Source organism: Sebastes fasciatus, chromosome 4 (genome assembly GCF_043250625.1).
Source record: "Sebastes fasciatus isolate fSebFas1 chromosome 4, fSebFas1.pri, whole genome shotgun sequence".
Classification (NCBI taxonomy): Eukaryota; Metazoa; Chordata; class Actinopteri; order Perciformes; family Sebastidae; genus Sebastes; species Sebastes fasciatus.
In genome coordinates this window covers 5,493,802-5,519,965 of record NC_133798.1, presented here as the reverse complement: position 1 = coordinate 5,519,965, position 26,164 = coordinate 5,493,802, and the positions used below count along the sequence as shown (strand labels likewise).

Below are 26,164 nucleotides of genomic sequence, written 5' to 3'. Positions count from 1 at the left end.
TCTGCCTAAATGTTGCATTATTTGCTAACCGTGATTTGTGATTACTACTCCTAGAAATCAAATAGCATTAGAAATGAAATATATTAGCTGCACAGTGCAGAACGGTTAAGGTGATATATTAAAGAATGTAGTGTCTCTGTGGAGAACTGACCGACGGCTATGAGGCAAGAACAGTCCAAACACCCACGAGAGACCAGACTAAAGACTGAGACCAGACCTGACTACTGCCCATGCATAGACACTGTGAGGGACTCACTTAAATAGGAAAAAGCATTGCTTTGTTCTCAAAATATAGATATTCTGAACTCCTATTAATTTCTTTTTCATTGATTTTATCAGATTTTTGAGATTATGACAGAAGCGTCACTCTGAAGTATTAGTTTAAAGGTGCTCAATACGAAATTCAGAGCATTTCTATTGCCTCCACATGGCGACGGCTGAGCTGGCAGCTAACATGGATGTGTAAAGAGAACTGGATACAGCGTTGGAGGCGGGGCCTCCAAGTTGCTCAGTGGCGCATGAAGCCAAAATGGCTCGACTTCCGTCTGGAAAAGTACCCAGATCGTCCGGCGATCTTCCGCATCCATTGGGCCCATCGGACATGCGCAGTAGCGTCCGCTCGGTCACATGACTCGGTCACGGGGTCCCAACGTCACGCCGTCGTCATGGCTTGCGCTCCAGCCTCGGTCTGGGTCTCACTCACATGAACGGAGGAAGGGAAATAACTCTGGATTCAGCCATTACTGCATTTTACAACTTTTAGGACCTAATGATTTAAATAAGGGCTATTAGAGTGTTCGCACTGGGATGTTGATTCACCTCAAAAAAAATTATCCGCTGAGTTACAGACGTCTCTTCCCCAATGTAAGTCTATGGGAAAAAGTCTTTTTGGGCCCAATAGCATCACGTGACGGACACAGAAGTTGTAGTACCGCCGTTTGGCCAAGAAGAAAATTGGGATCAACAACTGGCGCTCTTCTTGGGGGCTTGGCAGCTAACGGTACTAACAGCGCTAACTGTGCTAACAGCGCTAACTGTGCTAACAGCGCTAACTGTGCTAACAACGGCAATAGTGCTGCCAGAGCTAACAGTGTTAACCTGGGGGGGAACAGAAGGGTGGGTGCTATGCTTCCGCAACAACGCTGTGGGTCGGGACAGCGCTATCAGCTGTAACCGCCGTATGAGTGCAGTGCGGAGCACTGCCTTTAGCCAGTGGGGCACGCTCACATGCACAAACATGCACTAAAAGCATGCGCACCTGGCCCGTCTATGTCAACACAAAGCACAGAAGCTCTGATTACAACACACACAGAGGGAGAGAGAGACTTCATTCTCTGCTCAGGTAGACATTACTCCTCTATATCTTTATAATAGACAGTTGTGTGCTGCTATATTAATGCTCTGAATATCGTACAGAGAACCTTTAAAGGATAGTTTCGGAATAAAAAATAAATAAATGATTAGACTTAAGAGTTATTGGTTGCTGTAATCAATGTTCCCCTCCGTTAAGGCTATGACCTTCACTCGCACTTCAAACAAACTCGTTTGTACAACGTGTCGTCTGACTACATCTAAAGGCAAAAGTATAACTACTTATTCTGCATGGCCTCGCTCGAAGGTGGAGTGTAAAAACCTGCCATCCCAGTCTCCTACTGGCTGCGTCCCACTGCCTCCCTCATCTCTCTCCAAGAACTTTGTGTGTTTTTTGTATCTCCGTATTCACAACACAATGAATCATACAAGCAGGGATAGCATTGCACACGTCACACTATTTCCTGTTTCTTTACACAAAAAGTGACAGAGGTAGTTGTGTGAAGAATGAAAGAGAAGACCTTTACAGAAATGTTCAAACACCACCTACTTTAACACCCCCAAACACCTGGCCAATCGCTGCACGAGGTGGGTGTGATTGTCAGGTATTCTGTTTTAGAAACATACAAAAACGGATGCAAAGGGGGGTTTCAGATGCTGTATGAGCGTCAATACGAGGCGTCAGTAGTCTGCCCTCTGGTAGCACAGCAAACACCACTTTTTGTTCTGGCATCCAAGCAGAAATATAAAAAGTCAAAACAAATCATCTTGAATCATCTTTATTTTTGAGTGCAAAGCAGTACTTATTCCTGCTGAACTGAACTTCATGCATGTTGCATCACAGTGGGCATCAAATTCTTGTTTTTTCAAGGTTGACTTTGCAGTATCCTCCTGTAGGTCAGAGGACTGTGTTGTTGGAGAGCCACACCCTGAGAAACCAGGAGATATTAAGTGGATTGCATTTGTTAATATGATGGGAAAAGATATGTTGTACATGTTCTTTTACATTCTTCCTGGATCTGTCAGTGGAGCTGCAGTCCTTTTAGCCGATTGTATTATAAAGCCACGTGTAATGGGTGCAGCAGGTATAGGGCTTCACTGTGTCGCTCAGGATGACATGTGGCTGATGCAGGGACGGATACTGGAGATTCAGCAGCTCGAGCACTGCTACTGCTGGCAAATTAACTGTGAAATGTCTTCCAATTCAAGAGATAAAAAATGAAAGCTTTTCATTCTCTGTCTCGCAGGCCTTTATGTTTAATGCTGCCAATGTATTGGCAACAGATTAAAAAGAAAGGAAAGCATAGCTCACACTGTAGTTCTGTATAAAGGGTTGAGACTGTAGAAAATGTGCTGAGCTGCTTCTGCACAGAGAAAGGTTTAAGCAACTCAGTGCCATTACTCTTTACAATAATGACATATCTTATTCTTTATGGAAATACATATAATATGCCACTGGAATTCAATATTCTGTGTTTGTAAATTGATTTTATCTTTGCAGAGTCTTCATTTGTAAATGTATACTTTGTTTTATAAGATGCGTTTTTACTGTTATACGGTCATTCATCCGATCAGTTTGATGAATTGATCCATTGAATGACTTCCTGCGGCACTTAACTGTACCACTGACATATCTGCTGTAAATGGAGTGGTGTTCTGTTTGGAGTCAATGAATATTTGCATTACTGTCACAGACTGCTGTGGAGGACTTTGTCTTTGGAGAAGACAGAGACAGATTACTGGGCAGAGATAGATTGGTCCATCCAGGTCTGGGATCAGTTCACTTTAAATTCACATCAATAGCAGTTGAACCTCAAACTTAAGATTTCTGACTTCAAGAAAGAATAAGACTTTCCATTTTGTCTCTGTTGTGTTAGTGTTGGCATCCTAGGACATCTGAATTGAATATGAATAATTATGATAGAACTGGATTGCATTTCAAGTAAATTGGCCCCAGACATGGAATCACAAATTATTAAAGGGTCATACCGGTGTTTTTGCATGTTTATGCCAAATAACTACTATGCTAAAAGCTTTACAGTGCTGCTGACCATTTCCAAAGTAAGCCCATTGCACTCACCAAAGAAAAAACATTTAAGACCTTATTTTGTAATTATTGACCTCCTAATTACAATATCTGTATTTTATTATTTTGACTCAGTATTTCATATTAACAACATGTATACAGTATCTTATAATTATGACTTAATGTTGTTAACATTTTTAACATTTTTCCCTCAAGGCAGCCAATGGTTTCCATTTCTTTAAGTACGGGATTATCACAGCAAACATCACGTCTACAACAATGATGTAACAAAATGTAACGATGTTCACTGTGATGGATTACCAAACTCAAGCGTCAGCTCTTTGTAACTCGATATAGAGTGCTGCAGGGATGACATGTTTTTGTAGACCAACCAGGAAGCTAGCATGGCACTGGTTCCCTCGACAAAAAGCCAATGGGATCCAATTTTTCCATTGGATTCTGGATTATTGCAGGAAAAAAAACTGTGGCAAACACACGTTTATGATACTTATAAGTTTTGTTCAGCAAGATAATCTTCACAAATGAACACCACTTTTATGATTTTTGAAGCGTAAAGGCAATCGGCAGAAGTAAAAGCTAACGTTAGGCTATAAATGAACTACACCACGGTCACATGACTTCATGTCAGCACCGCTAAGCTAAAGGCGGACTAGTGTTCTGCGTGATTATATTTAGTAGTCTCATTTAGCCACTTTTACTGATGTATTTTACATCGTAGAACAAAATGTTAAAATCTCTTAAGCTTGTCTCTTAACCACACAACTTATTTCAGGCATCTAACTAAAAACCCATTAAAAAAATCTGAGACGAGGGAACCGGAAGTTCTAAAATGCTAACTCATTTCCAGGTTTTAGGGCTCATTCCTACAGCATTCTATTGATACTGTACACATTAAAAAAAATTACAACACTACAAGCTTGGGAAAATTGCCAGCATTAAGTCAAGAATGTGGCTTTTAGTAGATGGGTAAAAAAAAAAAATGCAAAAACACTGGTATCATTCTTTAAAGAGTGTCAATGTTTCTAAAGAGTTGACTGTAGTCCAGCAAGTTATCCACACTGAGTTTGACCAATGGCAATGAAAAAAAATGTCTGGCCCGTGTGACAACAGTTGGAACAGTGTATTGTAATTTTGTTTCATGGTGACACTGCTGACAGGGATGTTCTGCCTTTCTCATTTCATGAGCACCGTTACTAGAGCGTCCTCTCAGCCCAATGACCGATGATAGCAAATCTACATACATTTTACTGATGTACTGTTGTGTTCTTGAAAAGAACTGACATTCAGATGTTATTTTCAGATGTTAGAAGTGAGGGGTGATCAGACAACAAGCTAGTTGTATATTGTGTTCAATTTGGATGTTTAGTTCTAACTACAGCATATAATAAGCAACAGACTGCAGTGTCATTGGAATCATAATATAGAACTGATGTCACGCGGAGGGACTCGCTGTATGTACATATGAAGTCTTCCACTGTTAAATGTATTTACCACTATTAGTTCTGCAGCTGTATATCTCTGCATCCATAAAGCATCTTACGAATGTTTAAGTGCCTCGAGATTTGATAGTAAAAGAGATGCAATAAGACATAGATGAGATACTTTATTTAAGAATGAATAGAGTGTGAAGCAGTCAGCACACTATATATTTTTCCCCACAATCTTGATCATTGTGCAGCATTGGAAACAAAATATTTTATTCTTTTTTTTTTTCTAAAATATATTTCCAGGCATTCTGGTGTCAAATATATTACAAACTATTAAAAAAATGTGTTTAAAAATGTCTCATGTGCCATTGATTTTGTTAATTATACAGTGAACACACAAATAACATAATATTCTGTGTGGAGTGTGCGTTTCCCCAAAGTTAGGGGGATTTTTGAGATAGAGTCAGACAGTTGTTTAAGGTTGTGAGAGGGCATCAGCAGACTTTACCTCTTCTAAAACAGCGATGCTACAACAGAGAGACAGTAGCTGTAACAGCTTACTGTCCTCATCAAACAGAGCAGAGAACTATTTGCCCAGATGTGCAGGTGAATCAGGAGGATCATGACTGAAGCCCTCTCATTCATGCATTGATTAATTGATGGACATACGTGATTGTACATTCAAACCAATTAAAAGCTTTCAAAAAGGCAGTGAATAAATATTTCTGTGGACTTTCTGTCTCCTCTGGTCATTTTTGCACTTTCTAATATGAACACACATATTATCACCATCGTGAGAGCCGACAGAGACACAAAAGGGACAAAGGTCTGCAGGACAGATAATAATGCACACAGTGCACTTTCATAGACTAAGCTACTGGAGTTAACCTGCACTATATTAATTTTTAACAGTCTCTTCTGCACTAGATTCCCTTTTTAATAGTCGTGTATCACAGCTGTTACCCTGCACTATATTAAGTTGTAACAGTTTTCTTCATCTCCTTGTATTTTTATATCTGGTATATTTTTTTGTACTTTGTACTACTAACTTTTTTACTAACATGTTTTGCACTATGGAACTGTGATGCTGGAAACCTGAATTTCCCTCTTGATCAATAAAGTTACTATCAATCTATCTATCTATTATGACGGATAGTTGTGACTACTACACAGCAAGTCAAATGCTACAGCATAATTATACTAATTGCCATGTAATTAAACAAATGCACACATAATTTTGAATAAATAATTTTATTTGAAATGAACAGAAATTCTTACAAGGTCTTTATGTTTACTTTCAATATAGCTTTTCGACACCTTGAGGTTCTTTTCTTATAGTAAAGCTCATATCTACCAGGGCCCTCTCATTCATGCATTGATTAACTGATGGACATATGTGATTGTACATTCAAACCAATTAAAAGCTTTCAAAAAGGCAGTGAATAAATATTTCTGTGGACTTTCTGTCTCTTCTTCATCATTTTTGCCCTCTGTAATATGAACACATGTATTATGACTGATAGATGTGACTATACTACACAGCAAGTCAAATGCTACAGTATAAACCACAATTTTACAAATAGCCATGTAATTAAACAAACGCACACATCCTTTTGAATAAATAATTGTATTTGAAATTAACAGGATTTCTTGCAAAGTCTATTAATAAATAAATGTAGTATGTGCAATAATTAAAGGTAATATGTACATATGTGCAGTCTATAAAGTGGTACATAGGATGTATAGTGTAAAGTGTAATATGAACACACATGTATTATGACTGATAGATGTGACTATAGTACACAGCAAGTCAAATGCTACAGTATAAACCACAATTATACTAATTGTCATGTAATTAAATAAACGCACACATCCTTTTGAATAAATCATTTTATTTGAAATGAACAGAATTTCTTACAAAGCTTACTTGTGCGTTTATGCTTACTTTCACTATAGCTTTTCTACATCTTGAGGTTCTTTTCCTATAGTAAAGCTCCTCTATCTACTCTGGTCCTGCTCGCAGCCCTGCTCCTAACACACAGTGATAGATGGTCTTCAGTGTGTTCCAGCGAGGCGCCCCTCCTGGCCAATCAGCGTCGCTGCAGCAGCTTCGACACCACCCCCCAGCGGCCGCACAGGCGCACTGAGCTCCCTACTGCCATTTTGTGGCAGAGGCTACTCTGCTAAAGCGGGAGAGGGATTAAAACTAACTGCGAAGAAGAAGCCTGCACATTTCTTACCAGCCTGGTAAACTTTGTACAGCACAGCCTCTCTGCTTTCGGTGGAGTTGACCGGGGGGGGAGAAACCGACAGAAGAAGAGGTAAAGTATCACTACTTTTCTGCTAGGGGGAGTTTGCAGGATCTTGAATCGGCCTCTAGGTGTCACGATGGGGCTCTGGGTCCGGCTGCTCGTCGGAGGGTGTTTGTCTCCCTCTATCGTTATTGAGAAAACCCTCAAAATACCTTTAAATAACCCAAGTTGGAAGAAATGTACACACAATCCGCCGTGTTTTACACGCATCCGTGAACATGTTGTCGTGGATAACTTATGAATACTTGGAGGTTTAGGTTGTTGAGTTTTAGGCCGAGGCGTCCATTTTCTCTCTCTTTGTTTGCGTCTTTACAGACTGAGAGCTGGCGGGTCGAGTCCGCGGCACGGCGAACACGGTACACACACTCCTATGTTCACCATGACAGTAACACTGGATAGCACAAACAACCGTGTCGCAGCCGACGTTACCGTACAGCTACAGCCGACGTACCGTACAGCTACAGCCGACGTTACCGTACAGCTACAGCCGGTTGAATTAGACGGTTATGTGAATACATCACCGTACTAACGAGCTAACAGCTAGGCCCTTCCACACCCAGTGATCTGCATACCGTCTCAAAGTGTCAAAAACACCGGAGATCCCCAGAACAACCACAGCAGATCTCTGTTTTAGTATTTAGGAAGTGGTTGTGGTCGCATCTAACGTTACAAACATGGGTATTTAAGTCGGATCAGTGATCTCTCCTGAAGTAAACAGTCTGTCACGTTAAGGCCAGCATGAGCTAAGAAGAGAATGACGAGGCGTCCACAGCAACATGACGATCACTGCTCCACTAACACTAAATACACGGCGCGTGTTCACCCCAAATCAGATCTCCTCCATTGTCGATTATTGCATTTCTCTTCTTTTCCCCCCGTCATCGTGTTGTGATCGGACTTGGCAGTAGTTGTTGTTGCAGCCGCCGCCCGCTTGTCTCTGTTTCTAAGCCCACCTAGAGCATCACAGCCACAGATATAGATGTTATAGCAGAGAGCTCCCTCTACGATTCGGCTTGGAGAGCTACAAAAATACCGCTGTATTACTGCTGGGCGAGGAGGCGACGGGCTGCCACTGCTGGGCTGAGCGCGCAGTGTCATTGAGATGTTGTGGTAAATAATGTGTTATAACATTAATAACATGAGTCAAAGGATCTATGAAGGCCTTTACCAGAGCCTCCCCAGCTCCCACCATTTATCAACGTAAAGACAAGTGGACATAGGATCAATGCAATCAGACAGATGTTATTGTCACAAACATGACAGCTGCTGCACTCCTTGTCAGTCATGAATTTTACATTTACCAAGTTGTTTGTATTCAGTCCTTTAAGACCAGGATGCTGCTGTGATATTTTTTAAATGAGTCTATCTTATCAGGTCATTTGGTTGTTAATGTTATTAACCACTTCATCCTAAATATAAGTCATGTCGCTGTAACTGGCATATACTACTAACACTATAATGATGCAGGCATGGGCAAAGGGTTCAATCTTTTTTTTTATTTCATTTTTACTAAATATTCATATTGTTTTACTCAATGACCTGCATAGTCTTTAGATGTAGACACAGACCAATTAATGGACCGGGGTTAAGGTGTGGCAATTCAGCATGGACCAAAATCACCAGTGATTTCTTTTCTGTTCACTCAAAAAGAAGCCAAATAAGATGTTGAGCTTGTGAAATGTTCAGAAATCATTTTAAGGCCTGTGTTTATCCATCTATTGCCTGTGGTTGTTCTATGTTTGTAAACCTGTAGGCAAAACCCCTGCTTTAAAACATTCTTGTACAAAAACTTAGAAAAACAGCTTTTGTGAATATCTGAGAAGAGATCAAAATAGCCCAACTGATACCTGTTTTTTTAGTTTTTTTATAAGCCTGATACTGATATTGGTATTTGGGAGGTTTAAAAATCTTGTACCAATAGTAAAAAAAAATATATATATATATATTATATATACAAACGAACCACTTTTGGTTTTCTTCTAAGAAGTGTGACCAAGATACATACTTAAAGGGACATTTTACAGTCAAAAAATGAACTTGACAGTACTCTCTTCTTTTTACAAATTGGCCCAGCTCTGGTGTGAAACCTCCCCTAATAATAATGTTTCTTTAGTGTCCTACACTGTGTTTGGCCCTGTTCACACCTGGCATTAGAAAGCGTTTCCATATGCGTCTTGAGTGACCACTTGTGATCGGATCTCACTTCCCTGCTCTATATGCAAATAAACATGTAGTAAACACACGGCTAATACAGCAGACGTTGCAGCTTAAGATTAGAATAGTGTCTGTAGTAATATCCTACATATTCGGGAATTCAGGTACATTTTATTAACATCAAAATATAAGGTTATTGCCTACCGACGATCCCCAGGGACCTCTGTGACGCCGACACCCCTGCCTTTGCCAGGCAACAGCGGTGTACAGAGCTTCAGGGCCGAGGATGGGAGAGAGAGCGTGCTGGTGTCAGCTCTGTGCAGAGCGCTGGAGCAAAAACACTGACACATCACCGACAGTATGGTAATAATGCACTTCCTGTGCCTCGTCTGATAGTCTGTATACAGCCTATAGATACGGCATATTTAAATATGTTGCCATCCACCTTATTCCTAGCCCCCATGATGCCTTGCGTGAATTATGGGCGTAACTTCCGGCGCGTCATGTCACTGAACATGAACCGGCGTTTTCCATGGTAACACTAAGCTAATCGTCTCTCCTAGAGGAATTGTATTAATAAATCTAGTAAAACATGTGTGAACACCACCTATTACATCTCAAACGGGATAATGTGATCATAGCTCTGCCTTCTACTATGGAGGGATGGGAGGACGACCTGAAGAAGTGGCCTCAGATAACCTACACTAGCATATTTAGCTACGTTATTGACTCCGTTGCTACAGACGGTGAAGCGATGAATAATCTGAAAAGCTCTGAGGCAGATCAGTATTTCCACGTAACATGGTTTTGTTTTTTTCTACACACAGATAACCGTACTTAAACTATTTTTTGTCTAATGCTGCCCTGCACTCCGTGCCGTAAACTGCCTTACATTTTAAGCTGTACAGAAAATAGTAAAAGTAATAATGCGGCGATTATTCGAATAATAATCGACTATGTCTCAGGGATTTTCGAATAGTATTTTTGCTTGGAATGTACATTCCTAGTGGAAATGGCAGACCAGCGGTCGCATCTGCCTGTTTAGCCAATGAGGACGTCGGTTGAGCAGACGGTCTTTACTGTGGTCCAGGACACATTCGCGTACACACTGCTAAAAGAATGAGGCCAGATGCTGCCCAGTCCACCTCAGAATGTGGTCTAAGCGATCGGATCTCAATGCATTTTCATTGCATCCACCCCTGTACTTAGAGCTGTCCACTTGTGATCGGATCACCCAAGACGCATGTTAATACCAGGCCTGAACAGGGCCTGTAAAACTGAACACACACGCATTTAAGTTAAAACGTATGAATCTTGGCCCTGCTTTCAGCCGTTAAAGCAGAAAGCATCATGCAAAGTTTTAGTGTCACACAGTTTTCTGCTTTAAATTGATGTTCACAAAAGCAGTTCTTATCTGGAGTTTTTGTGTAACTTCACTGTTGATATCAGTTGTAGAAATGTTTTCCACTTGTTTGTATGTATTCCCCATGCAGTTTTATTTGTTTATAAGTGCAGCTGTGTTACATTTCCCTCTTCCTTCCCTCAGGTTGGCAGGGACAGTCAGGTAGCAGACATTTGATTCAGCAAAGCTCAGGGCGTTCAGCAGCAAAGCAAGATCACCGTTATCACAGCCCTGCATGCTGCAGCCCAGTCTACAGAAAGCATGTCAATCACAGTCAATTTATCGTTGCTATTCCAGGTAACACTAGTAGTGTTAAGTCCCAACTATTTTCAACAATGGATTGTTTGAAATATGTCACACCCAGACACACCTTTTTCACAGAAGTCAGTAGTAGTGGTAATGGCTACTCCGTGCAGTGAGCCATGTAGACAGCCAAAGACGTCAATCAAAGAGACTGAGATTCAAAGCAGTTGAACATAGACCGAAACTAAGCTCTGTTAGCCAACTCACTGCGAGTGGATTCAATATTATGTGAACTGAGCATGTACAGAGCTTGTATTTGGCGTATAATTTCTGGCTGTCACTCCCGACAAGCACGGTTTAATGTTTTCTTGTAACTTAAAAACAATGATTCACTCTTTCCCGGTAGTACTATACTATTATCAGTTTTGTGCTTGTATAAGAGAGCATTAGAGCTGAAACAATTAGTTGATTAACCAGGTTTTGATAATTGATTGTTAAAGCTAGGGATGCACCGATCAAACTTTTTCAGTCCCGATAGCGATACCTACCTGGGCTTTGGGTATCAACCGATACCGGGTACCGTTCCAATACCAGTGTATATTTAATACGCTTTATGCCTCACTGTGTGGAAGTGACTGGGCTCTTTTTTATGTTTAAGGCAACAACAGGCCCGACTTAAACATTGCTTTCCTAACTTTGTAAAACAAAATGTAACAAATCAATAAATATACATTTATTGAATTATTATTTATATGATAAATTGTACACCAACAACTTGACCAAAGTTTTTAATGCAGCAAGAAATTGGTCAAAACTTAAACAAAAATTAAAATTCAAGTACATAATGTATATAGTATATAAACATAGAATTGAATTGAATAGATCGGCCCCATTGTCGCTGATACCCAATCCAGCTATTTGAGTCAGTATCGGTGCATCCCTAGTTAAAGCATTAAACAATTTACCAGTACCAGCTTCTAAAATGTGAATATATGCTGTTTTTTTAATCTTCTATTATAGCAAATTGAATATCTTGGGGATTTGAGATTTTGGTCAGACCAAACAAGAAATAGGCCTACAATCATATTAAGTATGTGAACACACAGATGCACAACCAAAACAACTTAAGCGAGCGAGTCTGAGCCTTTGTTTCGCTACCTTTTAGGGTTAACCCCTACACTTTAATCAGCAGGGACAAGCAAGACACAGGCACTTGGCCTGGGAGTTGTAGCTTTAATTAACAGATAGCCTTAACTGTACATTACTGCACTGTTATGTTCACAGCTATAACCGCTCTCTCTCTCTGTCTCTATCTTGGCCGCACATAGGAAACTCGCTATTGTTAAGCACTCAACCTATGCACTGAGTTATTCCTTAAGGGAGTTTAATACCCGTATAAAACATTTTAGTTTAAAAAAGACCATCTTAAAAATACATAATTCTCCAATGATTACCCTGCTGGGTTTGCGATAAACAAAACCCTGATTTCCCACCTGTTTCGTGTTGAGTTGCAGGGAAAATGTGCATATTCTTCCATGGTATAAGACTGAACACCACTGTTGTATAGCAAACGTGTTTCCAGTTGATGGATTAAAAAGCCAGGGGGTGGTGTAATACACTGCTAGATGATGTTTGTTTCCACACTGCCATATTTCAGTTCCTACCCACCATGGACGGAGGGCCAACAGAGGGTGTAGGGGTGGTGGATGACACCGCCAAAGACTTCCCCTCTATCCATGCCGTTCACAGCCAGGATGCCATGGTGGCTGACCTCCTCCAGCAAGCTGCAGAGGCCGGGGGCGTGGTAGAGGGACAGGCTGGAGTCGTCCTGGAACAAGGTTCTTACTAATTGGAGATGAAATGGTCCCACAGCCGATATGTAAAAGAGCACAGAGTAGTAGATTTCTATTGCAATTAGAAGCAATTATTGGAATTTTTTTTGTGGAGGATGTGGTTAAATGTTTCATTCCCAGCAATGTTGTGTTTCAGGTCATGGGGACGGAATGGTGGCAGCCACCCAGCAGCAGCTGATGGAAGCTGGGTTGGGGGTTGGTGTGGATGGCGGAGCAGGGGTTGAAATGATGGTTATGGACTCACTGGATCCCACCCTGTTGCAGATGAAGACTGAGGTAAGCTCACTGTTAAGAGCTTTGTGTTTGATGTGACATGATAGTTGCCCAGTCTTGGCAGCCAAAGCAGGACACAGGCTCACAAGAACATTTAATTTGTGTTGACGTCACTCTAGTTTTAGAAGTGAAATCAGCTAGAACTGAGGAGACCAAACGGGCCTGCCAGAGTATTATGTTGCCTAGCCCAAAATGTCATGTAACAGCCCATTAAAATGAAGTTGATTTGCAGGTGATAGATGCTGCAGTGGGAGGACCATCAGGGACGATGGGTGGAGCTCACCAAGCAACCGTAACAACAGTGGACCAGACTCAAATCATCACACTACAGGTAGGGGCTCTTTTTTGAAGCCAGTCATGTGATAGCATTCTCCAGTTATTTCATCTTTTATCCCTGTTGGGGAGGAAAGCTGGATTCACAAGCTGTCGTTAAGCTTTCAAAGGTACAGTCGGTAACATTAATTCAAATAACCTTTTGTCATATTTGCTTGAAGTATCTCTATATCCTGACAATAGAACATGAAACATATTCCGTATGCAGAGGAACCTGATTTTTTTCATAGCTTATCTGTCTCTTAAAATACTGTGACAGATTGAGCAAATATGACAAGATGTTATTTTTTATTAATGTAACCTTTAGATGTTAAAATCTCAGATGGTTTTATACACTCTAAGGCTTTGTCTTTATATTTAACCTGTTGATTCCCTGGACATATGTGCTGACCTCAGGTCTCTCTGTTCTCAGGTGGTAAACATGGAAGAGCAGGCAGCTCTGGGTCTGGGTGAGCTTCAGCTGGTCCAGGTGCCTGTTTCTGCCTCCACTGTGGAGGCCCTGCAGCAAGGCACCTTTGTAGACACCACTGCTATGCCAAAGGACGGAGACCCAGTCATCTGCCACACCCTGCCGCTGCCTGAGGGCTTTCAGGTACACAAACAGACATACTCATAGTAGGGCTTTAACTCAAACAAATATGCATGACTGCATTTGGAATTTGGCAATTGCATCACTTTTTAAGCCCCTGTAGAGCTGTAGCTATCAATTATTTTAGAGTATTCTACCGATTATTCCATCAATTAATCGAGTAATCGGATAAAAATACTTTTGCTTTATTAAGGAGCAATAGTAAATATACAAAAGAGAAAATAAGATGAGTCTTAAAATGAACAGCTAATTGGTTCCCTTTTTAGAAAAATCTACATTTTTGTTGCTTAAATGGCATACAATAACATCTGTCAAAACTAAACCCATTTAATGCTTTTAAGTGCCATATTACATTCTGGGTTTTAAATAAAACATTTTCTAAAATGCAAGCTGGAGCCGATCCCAGCTGACATTGGGCGAAGGCGGGGCCAGACTATCACAGGGCTGACACAGAGAAAGACCACCATTCACGCTCGCATTCACACCTACAGGCAATTGTCTTAGTGATTAATTGACTAAACACTTAATGCATTTGATGTGCAGGTAGTTAAGGTTGGAGCTAATGGGGAGGTGGAGACAGTGGAGCAGGAGGAGGGGGGAGAAGCCCACCCCGAATTGGAAGAAGATGAAGAGGTGGGCAACCAGCTGCTGGACGAAGGGGAGGATGAACCCATGCCGCCTCCTAATGATGACCCAAACTGGGCTAAAGACCCCGACTATCAGCCTCCATCTGGAATGATCAAGAAGTCCAAGAAGGTACGATAGTTGTGTGGCACCAATCTCTTTGTTATAGTGGATGTGAGAATCTGCTCTGTCATTGAATTGGACTTGTACAACATGTTAACAGGTATATTTTTAATTGTCATCAGCTTACAGTGAGGTTTAATCACTCACTGTCTGTCCAGGGTAAAAAGAATCGTTTGCGTTATGCTGAAGGAGATAAGGATATGGATGTAAGTGTCTATGACTTTGAAGAGGAACAGCAGGAGGGCCTTCTCTCTGAGGTCAATGCTGAGAAAGTGGTGGGCAACATGAAACCACCCAAACCCACCAAGATCAAGAAGAAAGGTGAGACCCTGCTGTTTGCTGGACTGAGGGCATAATGGTACTGACACCATAAAGCTTTGTTTATACTCGCGTGAGACACCGTGGCGCGGGCCTCGGTAGATGGTGCGCGCACTACAAGCATCCACAGCGGCGTTTATGCTCAGCGCGTTGTTCTTTGCAATATGCTCCGAAACGCCAGGAGGCATGCAAACAAAATATTTTGTGGATAAGCAAGAAGTCAACGAGTGGTACCGGAAAGGAGGGTAGGTTGCCTGGCAACAGTAGTAAACACTAAACACCGTCGTACGTACCGCCACACATTGCATCTGTGTACTGTAATTATTACTGTCACTTACCTCCAAGTCTAAATTACTTTCCGTCTCTTTGTGCTTCCCCTCGGGTCGCCACTCGTTCCTTGAGACCTTTTTTTAGCGTTTACAAAACAATCTCTCATATTCTTTCACAGCCTGCAGCAGAAAGCTTCTTCTTTCCCCAGTGTGTTGCCTATTTCTTTCCAAGTATTTAATGTTCATTTAGTTGTGAAAATGAATCGTGCAGCGCGCACAGTCTGCGCATAGTTACAAAAATTCCCCACACGAAAACCGTGATGACGCGCCGGCTTCACTACGGGGAACATAAACCAAGCTTAAAGGTGTTTTCACACCTGTCATTTGGTCAGGACCAAGGGGGAAAAAATTATACATTGTTGCATTGAAGTTCTGGTCCGGGTCCTGTTCACACTGACTTTTTACAAACAAACCGAGAGGAATAAACATGGAATTACTGTCAGGTAACTTGTTAATGGGACAGTTTTGGCGATCGTCATCCTGCATCATCAGGACCCAAGTAGTGGGAAAATCAAATTTTGGTGACTGACCGGCCCCCAACTAAAAGGGCACCAAACAGTTGTCGATTTATTATGAGGTTTAAATAGAAATCAAAATATTTAATTATGCTACTTCTAACTCATTGTACCCCGAAATAACGTACAAATGGCCCCCAAAGCACTTCAAAAAAATATGCAGCTCAACTGGGTACCAGTGGAGGCTGGTCCATGGAGGCAGAGGAGGTTGATCCTCCTCTATTTTTGAGAAGCAAGAGGGCGATCAAAATATGAAAAAAAAATTATTGGTTGAAATAAATCATTACAAAATCTCAGTATCATTTATAAAAAAAAATTCTTTCTTCTTTGGAAAAAATTACATGATTCAAATCTTGATTAAAATGCTTCAACAGCGACACCTGCAGGGCTGAGGGGAAAGGGCAACATTAGGCTATTTAATATGCTATTAATTCATTCATTCATTCATTTGGCGTATTTCCCAACAGACATTTTGGCCGTTGATCATTTAATCTGCCAAACAACTACACATGATACCGGCAAAAAAACGGCTAACCTAAACCCTGGTTGTGATTAATAATTTTCTTTTTCTTTTTTTTTACAAAATTCTGTTGTCCAAAAAATGACTCAACTCAAATTGTAATTAAAGACTATTATAATCAGTCATTGAAGTTTTTATTTTACATGTGTAAAGAGTTTATTTTTCAGTTGTGCTCCAGATGCAATGTTTAGTATGCCATTCATTTGCAGTGAGACAGTGGCTATTGGATTTTGATACAAACACTGTAATTGAATGTGAGGTCTATGTTTCACTGTTGTGTGTTAGGAGTGAAGAAGACGTTCCAGTGTGAGCTGTGTAGCTACACGTGCCCTCGACGCTCCAACCTGGACAGACACATGAAGAGCCACACAGACGAGAGACCTCACAAATGTCACCTGTGTGGAAGAGCCTTCAGGACGGTCACCCTGCTAAGAAACCATCTCAATACACACACTGGTATGCACTACCACACATCTACACCCACGCATCACAACAGACCAAAAGAGAAGTAGTAGTTTAAGAGGAGAAAGAAGAACGGTTGAGTTTTTCAATGCCGTGCTGCAAAGATAGCTGACACGTGTCTTTGTTTTTTCATTTATGCAGGAACTCGTCCACACAAGTGCACAGACTGCGATATGGCTTTTGTGACAAGTGGAGAGTTGGTTCGTCATCGTCGCTACAAACACACACACGAGAAACCCTTCAAATGTTCCATGTGTGACTATGCCAGTGTGGAGGTAATACGAGCTGCTGTCTGCTCTGTGTTTTTTGATTTCTTGCAAAGTGCAATGTGTTACATTTGCTACACTAATCTCCATCCACATCCACTCATCCAGGAGTGAAGAAGAGTAAGGATACATTCACAGTTCTGTAGTCAGTAGCACTGGAGGGAGGAAGCTAAAATGTGTTTTTTTTTCCAACAAGTTAATCCACACTGTTTTCAGACAGTAGATATACAACTGCTCTGCGTCCAAAATAGTCCAAACTAACTGCCGTGCCTATATAATAGCAGATAAATGTTTTTGCTGTAGTGTTCTGACATGTGACTGTGTTTGTGTGTGGACGATGTGTAGGTGAGCAAACTAAAGCGTCACATTCGTTCCCACACCGGAGAGCGTCCGTTCCAGTGCAGTCTTTGCAGCTACGCCAGCAGAGACACATACAAGCTGAAGAGACACATGAGGACACACTCAGGTAAAACTGACACCTTGGCTGCTTTTTCTTCACTATTGATGCAGTGGAGGAAGAACATGGGGCATATGCCAATTTTCAGAGATATAGGACCAGTATTGTTTTTATTTTGGGGGGAAAACCCATTTAAATTGTCCTTGTTTTCATATGAAAGGTGCTTTTTTTTTAGCTCCCCTTACAAAAGAATGTATTCCAATCAAGAGGATAGGAGGTCATTTGAGCTTTTGCTAAACCCCTCCCCCGTTTGTTGTCAACTACAACCAACTACAGAACTATAATTTTCACTTTAGGCAATACTGATGGATGAAAATCTGTACTTTTGGGGTATTTCATACATTGTGTTTCATACCTCCTACCCTATTATTACCACTTATGATTCTTTTGTATTGATGTTCTGTTGGATCATAAACATCAATGAGAACACTGAACAATGATAAACCTGTGCACATTCTCAAACCTCTTCTCAGGAGAGAAACCTTACGAGTGCTACATCTGCCATGCCCGATTCACCCAGAGTGGAACCATGAAGATGCACATTCTGCAGAAACACACAGAGAATGTGGCCAAATTCCACTGTCCACACTGTGACACCGTCATCGCACGCAAGAGTGACTTGGGTAACACACACACACACACACACACACACACACACACACATTAGAGATGTGCATGATTAGTCGACTAGCCAATTAAACAATGTTGCCACCCTCGCTAGTCGGCACCAGAAATACTAGTCGGTTAAACCTATTATTATTTTATTGATGAACACATGTAAATTCCATATTGACATATTCTGTCTCTGCTATTGCTGTGGAGAGCTGCTGCTCCTCCTGCAGCAGTGGCAGCTCTCCGCTCTGATCTGATCTCATCAGCCGCCCCCGACTCGCTTCCACCCCTGTCGCGTTCTCCCGGCCCCCGCTTCCTCTTTCTGAAATAGCCCCTCAGTTCAGCAATGAGCCTGGTTTTCTCCTGATTAACTTGACTGCCCGGCAGCACACTGAAACTAGCTTACTAGCTAAGCACGTATGCTTCAGACTCAAGCTAGCAACCTATTGTATAATGAGTCAACTAACGCCAGCTAGCTCAATGAATCAAAGTTGCACGCTTAGATACTAATGGTATAAGCGATGCTAAACCATGACTCCTCTTCAGTCAGACAGTGCCGCTGGCGTTTCATCAAATATTACACCACACACCAGGTTCGTGAGGCGCATTTCTAACCGAAGCGGACACTAGGGACATTGATTTCATCGCCATTTAAAATTCGATTAGGTTATTGAAAAATGTGCCAAATGATTTCAAATGGCTCTTATAATTACTCAATATAGATTAAATTGTGCTACATTTTGACTGTTTTCTAAGTGTTATCTTACTTTTAGTCTAGTCTAAGTTTAAACTTCCATTCAAACATCAGGGAAATCAGTTGCTAGGAACATCCCTAATGCTAACATTGTAAACTTACCAGACAGACAAGATAGTTTACTTTGCCATGTTTTTTTTACTCCCATCATACAAACCCATCATCATTTCATCCATGTGCATCTGCAGGTGTACATCTTCGTAAGCAGCACTCCTTCATTGAGACTGGAAAGAAGTGTCGTTATTGCGACGCCGTTTTCCACGAGCGCTACGCCCTGATTCAGCATCAGAAGTCCCATAAGAACGAGAAGAGGTTCAAATGCGACATGTGTGACTACTGCTGCCGCCAGGTGTGTGTATAAAAATATCTTTGTATAGCTGTGTCTTTTTTGTCGAGGCTTTCGTCATACGGAAGTAGGTGTGGTTTCATCCCTCAGCCCCTTGCCCAGTTTTTAGCATTTTTTTTAATTTATGCAGTGGGTGGTCTTAGGCTCAACTGTGTTTTGTTTTGTTTTTTAACTGTGTTGCATGCTGCTGGGTCCAGGAGCGCCACATGGTCATGCATCGTCGAACCCACACCGGAGAGAAACCATACGCCTGCAGCCAGTGTGAGAAGACCTTCAGACAGAAGCAGCTGCTGGACATGCACTTCAAACGCTACCACGACCCCAACTTTGTCCCCACTGCCTTCGTCTGCCCCAAGTGTAGCAAGACCTTCACTCGCAGGGTAACGCCTCTCTTTCTACCTGTCACACACACCTGAAGTGAACTCTTAGCTGGTTCAACATGGATTAATGGGTAGTAAGTTTATAAAAGTCAACAGACTATCTAACAGTGCGTTCTTGTAGAACACCATGGCTCGCCACTCTGAGAACTGCAGTGGTGAGGTGGAGGATGCCGAGAATGGAACTCCACCCCCAAAGAAAGGGAGGAGAGGAAGAAAGCGAAAGATGAGGAGCAGGAGAGACGACGATGACAGCGGTGAGAATTTAACATAGTATGCAAGCGTGGTGCTGTGTTTGCCGTGTTCTTTATTTATTATGGGATAGAATCCTAGATCAATAGATACACATTGTCAGATTACATACATACATATCACACACATACATACATATATGTACACACATGCATACGTATGCATAATACACATACATACCAGGGTTGTCCCCAACCAAAGAACGGCTCAGTCGACCAACACTCACATGATCCTGACGACCAGGACCTAAACGACCAATTAGTCTACCAGTCGACTAAGAGGGGTCAGCCTCGTTACATACATACATATACATCTACAGCACAAAGCATGATAAGGAAAAAATAAATAAATAATACGAAAATAATAATAATAATAGAAAAATATATAAATACAATTTTTAAATAAAACAAAAAGCTAGTAACTTCCATCCATTATCTGTAACCTCTTATCCTATTCAGGGTTGCGGGGGAAAAGTAACTTGTCATACATAAAGGTCAAGGTATACAGTGAGGTCAATTGAAAGTCAAAGGATGAATTGGGGTTGGTATTGGAGGTCCCAGTGTGGTGAAGAGGGGGAGAAGACGGACAGGAAGTTACAGGCTTAATATTCTTCATCGGGAGGTGGAGGATTGAGTTGAATGCTGTCTTATGTATTCTACAAAGGGCTGCCAAATAGTATAGAATTTACATTCAGAGCCTCCGCAGGGTGTGTTTATTCTTTCTGATTGCATAAAGTGCAACACATCTCCAGTCCAGAGAGATTGAGTGGGGGGTAGGAATTTTCCTTAGGATCAGGCGTCTTGCCAGCAGAGTCAAAAAAAGCCACAAAATCCGAAAAATGTTTGGACAGAGGTGACTCAGCAGCAGGCAGGACCTGGAACAGTGCTATGAGTAGAGACCGCTCTATGGTAGGCAGAGGTGCTCTTAGACACAGACAGTGTCCAACACAGATACCCAGAAGGGACACAACCACAACATCTGATAGAGATCGTTCTGATCAGTTTATCTGAGGTCTGTCTTTGTTTTGTCTCTGTGTTATGCAGAGGAGGATCAGGCTGAACTGGATGATGATGAGGAGGAGGAGGAGGAGGGCGTGGGCGAGGAAGAGGCATTACTGCTACAGGAAGAGGAGGGGCCAGAAAGCATGGAACTGGACCAGGCCCCCGCCGCCATCCCAGTACCGGCTCCCGACGAGCCACCGGTCAAGAGGAAACGAGGCCGACCCCCAAAGAACGCCCCCAAGCCTCCAACACCCAGCAAATCAGTCAAGGTGGCCGCCAAGGCTACTGCTTCTGGTGAGACTGACAGGATTTATTAGACAAGAGCTTAGACCAGTTGGGGTGAGGTCGTCACATGTAGTATTTAAGTTTAGTGTGGTTCCCGTCAGCAGCTGATGATAATGACTGATTCACTAAAAGATTTCAGACTGGATGTTATTTTACTGAATCTTCCATATCGTACTGAATATACACAAAGGTTGTCTAATAATAATAACTTTATTTGTATGGCACATTCCATACATAAAATGCAGCTCAAAGTGCTTTACAGTATGGCATTAAAAATAACGCAACAGAAATATAATACGAGGAATGAATTAGTTCATAAAACAGAATGTCGGGCAACAGCTTTCAGAAAGGTCGGTGCGTACAAAAGTCGTTATTACGTGTGCCAATGAACTGTAAAACTAGAAATCTTAGCTGGCTTCTTGTAACTTTCCATGTCTCCTATAATACGGGGCTGTACAGTGTCACATATATGTCGCACGTGCCACGAAAAGAACAGTCTTTTCTGATGAATGAAATAGCCGCAGTAGCACATGTGCGATGCCTATATGTGAGGCAGAGACACTTTTTTTCTTTGAGCGACATCACAACCATAACCAGTAATTCAAAATGAAGAGAACTATAGATTGTTTTTTCATCAAGAAATTGCTGCGGTGCCCGTTACATGGGTACCTGGGACTGAACGGCCCAGATCAGACATCATCAGCGGAGCACCGCTCCACCACTTGGCTCCCCGGGAAGACGCCTAATCATGATCAAAGGCGCCGGATTTAAATTTCTTCTCCGCTCCAATGATCGCCAAAAAGCTGATCTGCTCGTAGCGCATCTCTCTCACTCGATCACACACTTGCAAACGCACACATTACATTACGCTACTCTCCTACCAACCTAAAGATACCTGACGGTTTGGGACGCAGTAAACTCACTATCGATAATAACGCAACATTGTGAGCAACAAATCGGTGTTAAATTCGGCAGGATGAGAGCTAGTTAACGGGACGTGCCATTGATTTACATTATGATTCAGGCTATAGTTCAGGCTCTAGTCAGTAAAAATGGGCGAAGGTAATCATAAGAACGGTGTCATGATGTGTTCAAATGTAGTTTTTGGCAAGAAACTTGAATAAATCGAGTTGTTTGAAGGAGATGTTTTCACAGCAATATAAAATAGATATTAGAGAGAGAATTATGACCTGTTGAACTTCCTAACAAAAACCAGTATGCAATCTGTAATTAATGAGTACGTTGAAGAACATGGGATGTATTGTTTTACTTTTGTTTTTTGGTATCAAATTGGGTGTTGCGAATGGTGGAATTTCACTGGTATTGGTCTCGACTACTAAATTTCTGGTATCGATCGTGACATTTCCTATTAGCTGGTATTTTCTGTCATAGAGTCATGCCTCAATCTTAGTCATCAAATCAAAAACAACAGAATAAAACACAATTGAACTATAAACAAACTGCAAAACACGACGAGAAAGGTTTCATTTACATTGCAGGTGTTATCTGGCACAGGTAGTGAATGGACACTTTTATTCCCGTAACCCCTGAATGCAGCTTTTTTGCGTGCGTCTTTGTTGTCGTGTTTTGCAGCTGCTGCCATCATTCAGGTGGAGGACGAGAGCACCGGAGCAGTGGAGAACATCATAGTGAAGAAGGAGGACGGCGACGCCATCGCGACGACGCCTCTGGACCAGGGAGTGGCCCTGACCGTGGAGGGGGTGGGGCTGGACGGGGAAGGGGTGGAGACTGTTGAGCTGGCTGTGAACGAGGAAACGGCGGCCGCCGCCGCCAACGGAGATTTAACGCCAGAGATGATCCTCAGCATGATGGACCGGTGAACTCGAACACACAGCCGCACATGTAGCCAGACTACGAGTAAAACTGGCAAATCCACACTAACATCTCCACGTCCCCTGGCCTCATGCACCATCTGTGTGAGCTTGTAATGGTCATTTTGCCTCCATTGAAGTGGCTGCAAAAAAAATGATGACAGCAGAAACAACCATGCACAAAGAAGGGAAGCCGCATGTAAATACTTCCACACAGTAACTTCACATCTATGTACGTCAACTGCATACTGATGTCTGTGGGTCTCACACACACACACACAATAGCAGATCCCGCTGCACATACCTGTGTCATCTCCCACATCATATACAGATATCGTCCAAGCTAATGACAGACTGCTCTCTGCTCTTAAACGCTTTTTTTTCAGTTTGAATGTCTTCTGAATGAATCATTGTGTATTTTGCTACTTGTTTCTGCCCGAAGCCACATCCTGTGTCAGCCTCTACCCCCCCACGCTCTGCAGTGAACGTTCTGCTCCCTCTCTATGTTGCTCTGCCAAAAGGAGACATTATCTATGATCTACCTTCACTTTTTACTTGCTTGCTGTTCTTGCAACTACGCTGATTTTGCAAATTCCAAGCCTTTGTAAGTGTAAATATAGATATACATGTAGTTTTTCCTAATGAAACGTAGTATATGGTACTTGAGTTTGCTCTCAGTCATATGATCTGTATATTCCCCCGTCCCCCAAAGTATGATTTTCCTCCTTGGTCTGTGTAAACACACGGTCCATGTTGTTAACAGAGGGATTCTTGTGTATTCATGAGCAAATGGGCACAGGCAGATACATTCAAATGAACTGAAGTCAGCGATCGCAGTGTTTCTGCTTTTTATAGTTCACGTGACGTCCACACTGCCAGCAGCCGACCTCGCTCGGATGGAAACGTACCCTCGGTCAGCTCGTGTAAATGAAATACTTGAAGTGGCTGCTACTTTAGTTTCCCAGCACCAACATAGTTTGAGATGAAGTTATTTTTTTTCAACTGTTTTTCTATTTTCTCCGTCCTCTTGCTGAGGGAAGATATTTGTCATTCATAGTTAATGTTCCTTCTCCTCCTTGTTCCACATTTCGATGAGGTCATGTGCCATCACGTGAATTGAAAGATCCCTGCCGGTCGGAGAAAATAACAGATAATCCTGATTTAGTGGGTAAAACGTTGTACTATAGTTGTGATTTTTGAACATTCCAAATACTTCACTTAACACGGAATTATGTCTATGCACCTGAATCATCTCACTTGAAGTAAACGGGCGGTAACAAAGTCAAACATCGTTTTGCAAGATAATACCAGCCGCTCTTTATTTTTTCCTTTTTAAATGTATTAATATGAAGTTAATATTGTGCTTGGGACAGATCTCTAAGACCAGATCGGGAATCAGTAGCCCCTTTCACACAGCCTGCTCTGTATAGAAGGTACAGAGATGGAACGGCAGCGGAGGTAGTCAGAGAGCTGAGCCGACGTCTGTGCCGGCACAGCGGGACTACACACACACACACACACATACATACTAGACGCCGACGCTGTTGTGTTTAACGGCACGCCTCTTCTGCTGCCGTGATGCCGACGTGCGACCTAAAGTCACACCCTGGAGCTGTGGCCGTCGCTGTGTGGTTCAGTGTAAAAGAAAAGCAAAGCTGGCATAATAGCGGCTCTTCTTTATTGTGGAATCTCTGTGTGAAAGGGGCTAATGTGTCTCTCAAACACTCTCCCCTCCCCCCACAATAATCAATGATCACCAACTATGGCAGGTGGTTGGCATGTAAATACACATTTAAAACCCTTTGCTTTTTGATTTATTGTGAACCTTTTTTTAATATTTTTAAATAGCTGATTTGGAGATATGTTGGTTAAAAGGGACATCGAGGTTTTCATTTACATGGTGAACATGTAGCTCTGTGTCCTGAATCCGTAAAAGGTGATTTCCATCATGCGCTCCTCCCACAGATGAGGGAGCCCCCCTCTTTAACCAACCAAACTGAATTGAACTAATCTGAACCACTATCATTTTTTCTGTGTATATTCTGTTGCTCATAGCCGTTTTGTATCTTGCTGTTTTGTTTTCCGTTTTCATTTCTGGTCAATCTGCAGTTGCTACTGTGTCTCTCTGCGGTTGGTTCAGTTCAGTAGTACGACAGAAACTTTTGTCTCATCCGGTTCTCCTTTAACCTTTGTGAGGTTAGTTTCACCTGTAAGGGAACAACAGGTTTTTGAGTATCTGTCTTCTGAAAGACAAAACTGTTTGGCACTTATCTCAAAACGTATACTGAATGAAGTTCAGCCGGTAAATTGTACATAAGTGTATGTGACTCCCTGAGCTTTCAGCCGTTGTCAGCTGATACAGAGCTATGTCTTCTCCTTATCCTTGTTTTGTGTTTACAAAAACACAGGGAGGGTTTAAGATTGCTCGGGTGAGTTAAGGTTTGAACAAAAAGGATGGTCTGAATTTCAACAAATCACATGATTTGAGTCTTCTGAAGATGTTAACCCTGAGACGTTCCTAGTGAGCTGGAGCACAGGTTCTGCTGGTAGTTATGTGGCCTTCCTTTTACTACAACCTGCTATTGTTTAGATGGAACCATTTCCTCTGTAACATCGGCTAGATGCCCAGTATTGTAAAAAACCAGGCTGTAAAGAAACAGAAATGGTCACAGAAAGATAGCAGTGCCAAGATACTGACAGAGAGTGTCGGGGGAAATCTTTGTTCATTTATCATAATTGACACTTTTGTAAGAATCTTTCAGTAAAACATCAATTCTGTGACTGCCCAGCTGTGGCCTGAGATGTCATTCTGTGAAAGAAGAAAGAACAAAATGTTCTGTTAGCAACCTATCATGTTCTTGTTCTGCAGGCGGATGGATGGAAGATGGCTGTTTGTTTGACTGTTCTCATAGTTACAGCGTTGCTTTTTTGTTTGCACATTGTTTTGTTTGTTTGTTTTGGCAGAAGAATCGAGAGAACGGTTTTAAAGATGGGTTTTTAAACACATCCCTGTTTTAAGACCAGGAAAAACAGAAATAACCTTTTGTCGTGTCATTTTTTTGAAGATGAGACACTGTACAGCTGATGAAAAATAAAATCATCCTTATGGGCCCATGACTGTTGCATGCTTCTTTTCTTTCAGGTCGT

General features: G+C 41.8%; 1 protein-coding gene across 4 annotated transcripts; it reads left to right on the top strand.

Annotated features, from left to right (window-relative positions):
* Positions 1 to 6,951: 6,951 nt before the first annotated feature.
* Positions 6,952 to 26,131, top strand: ctcf (CCCTC-binding factor (zinc finger protein)). Of its 4 annotated transcripts, none has more exons than XM_074631611.1 (17): positions 6,956 to 7,106; positions 10,798 to 10,950; positions 12,554 to 12,734; positions 12,886 to 13,025; positions 13,255 to 13,353; positions 13,768 to 13,947; positions 14,488 to 14,700; positions 14,850 to 15,012; positions 16,659 to 16,829; positions 16,977 to 17,110; positions 17,447 to 17,567; positions 18,032 to 18,181; positions 19,113 to 19,273; positions 19,468 to 19,650; positions 19,772 to 19,904; positions 20,943 to 21,194; positions 22,779 to 26,131. In XM_074631611.1, exons 2-17 carry the CDS (start codon positions 10,915 to 10,917, stop codon positions 23,024 to 23,026), a joined length of 2,565 nt encoding a protein of 854 aa, XP_074487712.1. In that variant the 5' UTR covers positions 6,956 to 7,106; positions 10,798 to 10,914; the 3' UTR covers positions 23,027 to 26,131. The 4 variants fall into 4 exon arrangements, with proteins under 4 accessions (XP_074487715.1, XP_074487712.1, XP_074487711.1 ...); XM_074631610.1 differs by having other exon boundaries at positions 14,814 to 15,012; XM_074631614.1 differs by lacking the exon at positions 10,798 to 10,950 and having other exon boundaries at positions 6,952 to 7,106.
* The last annotated feature ends 33 nt before the right edge of the window (positions 26,132 to 26,164 follow it).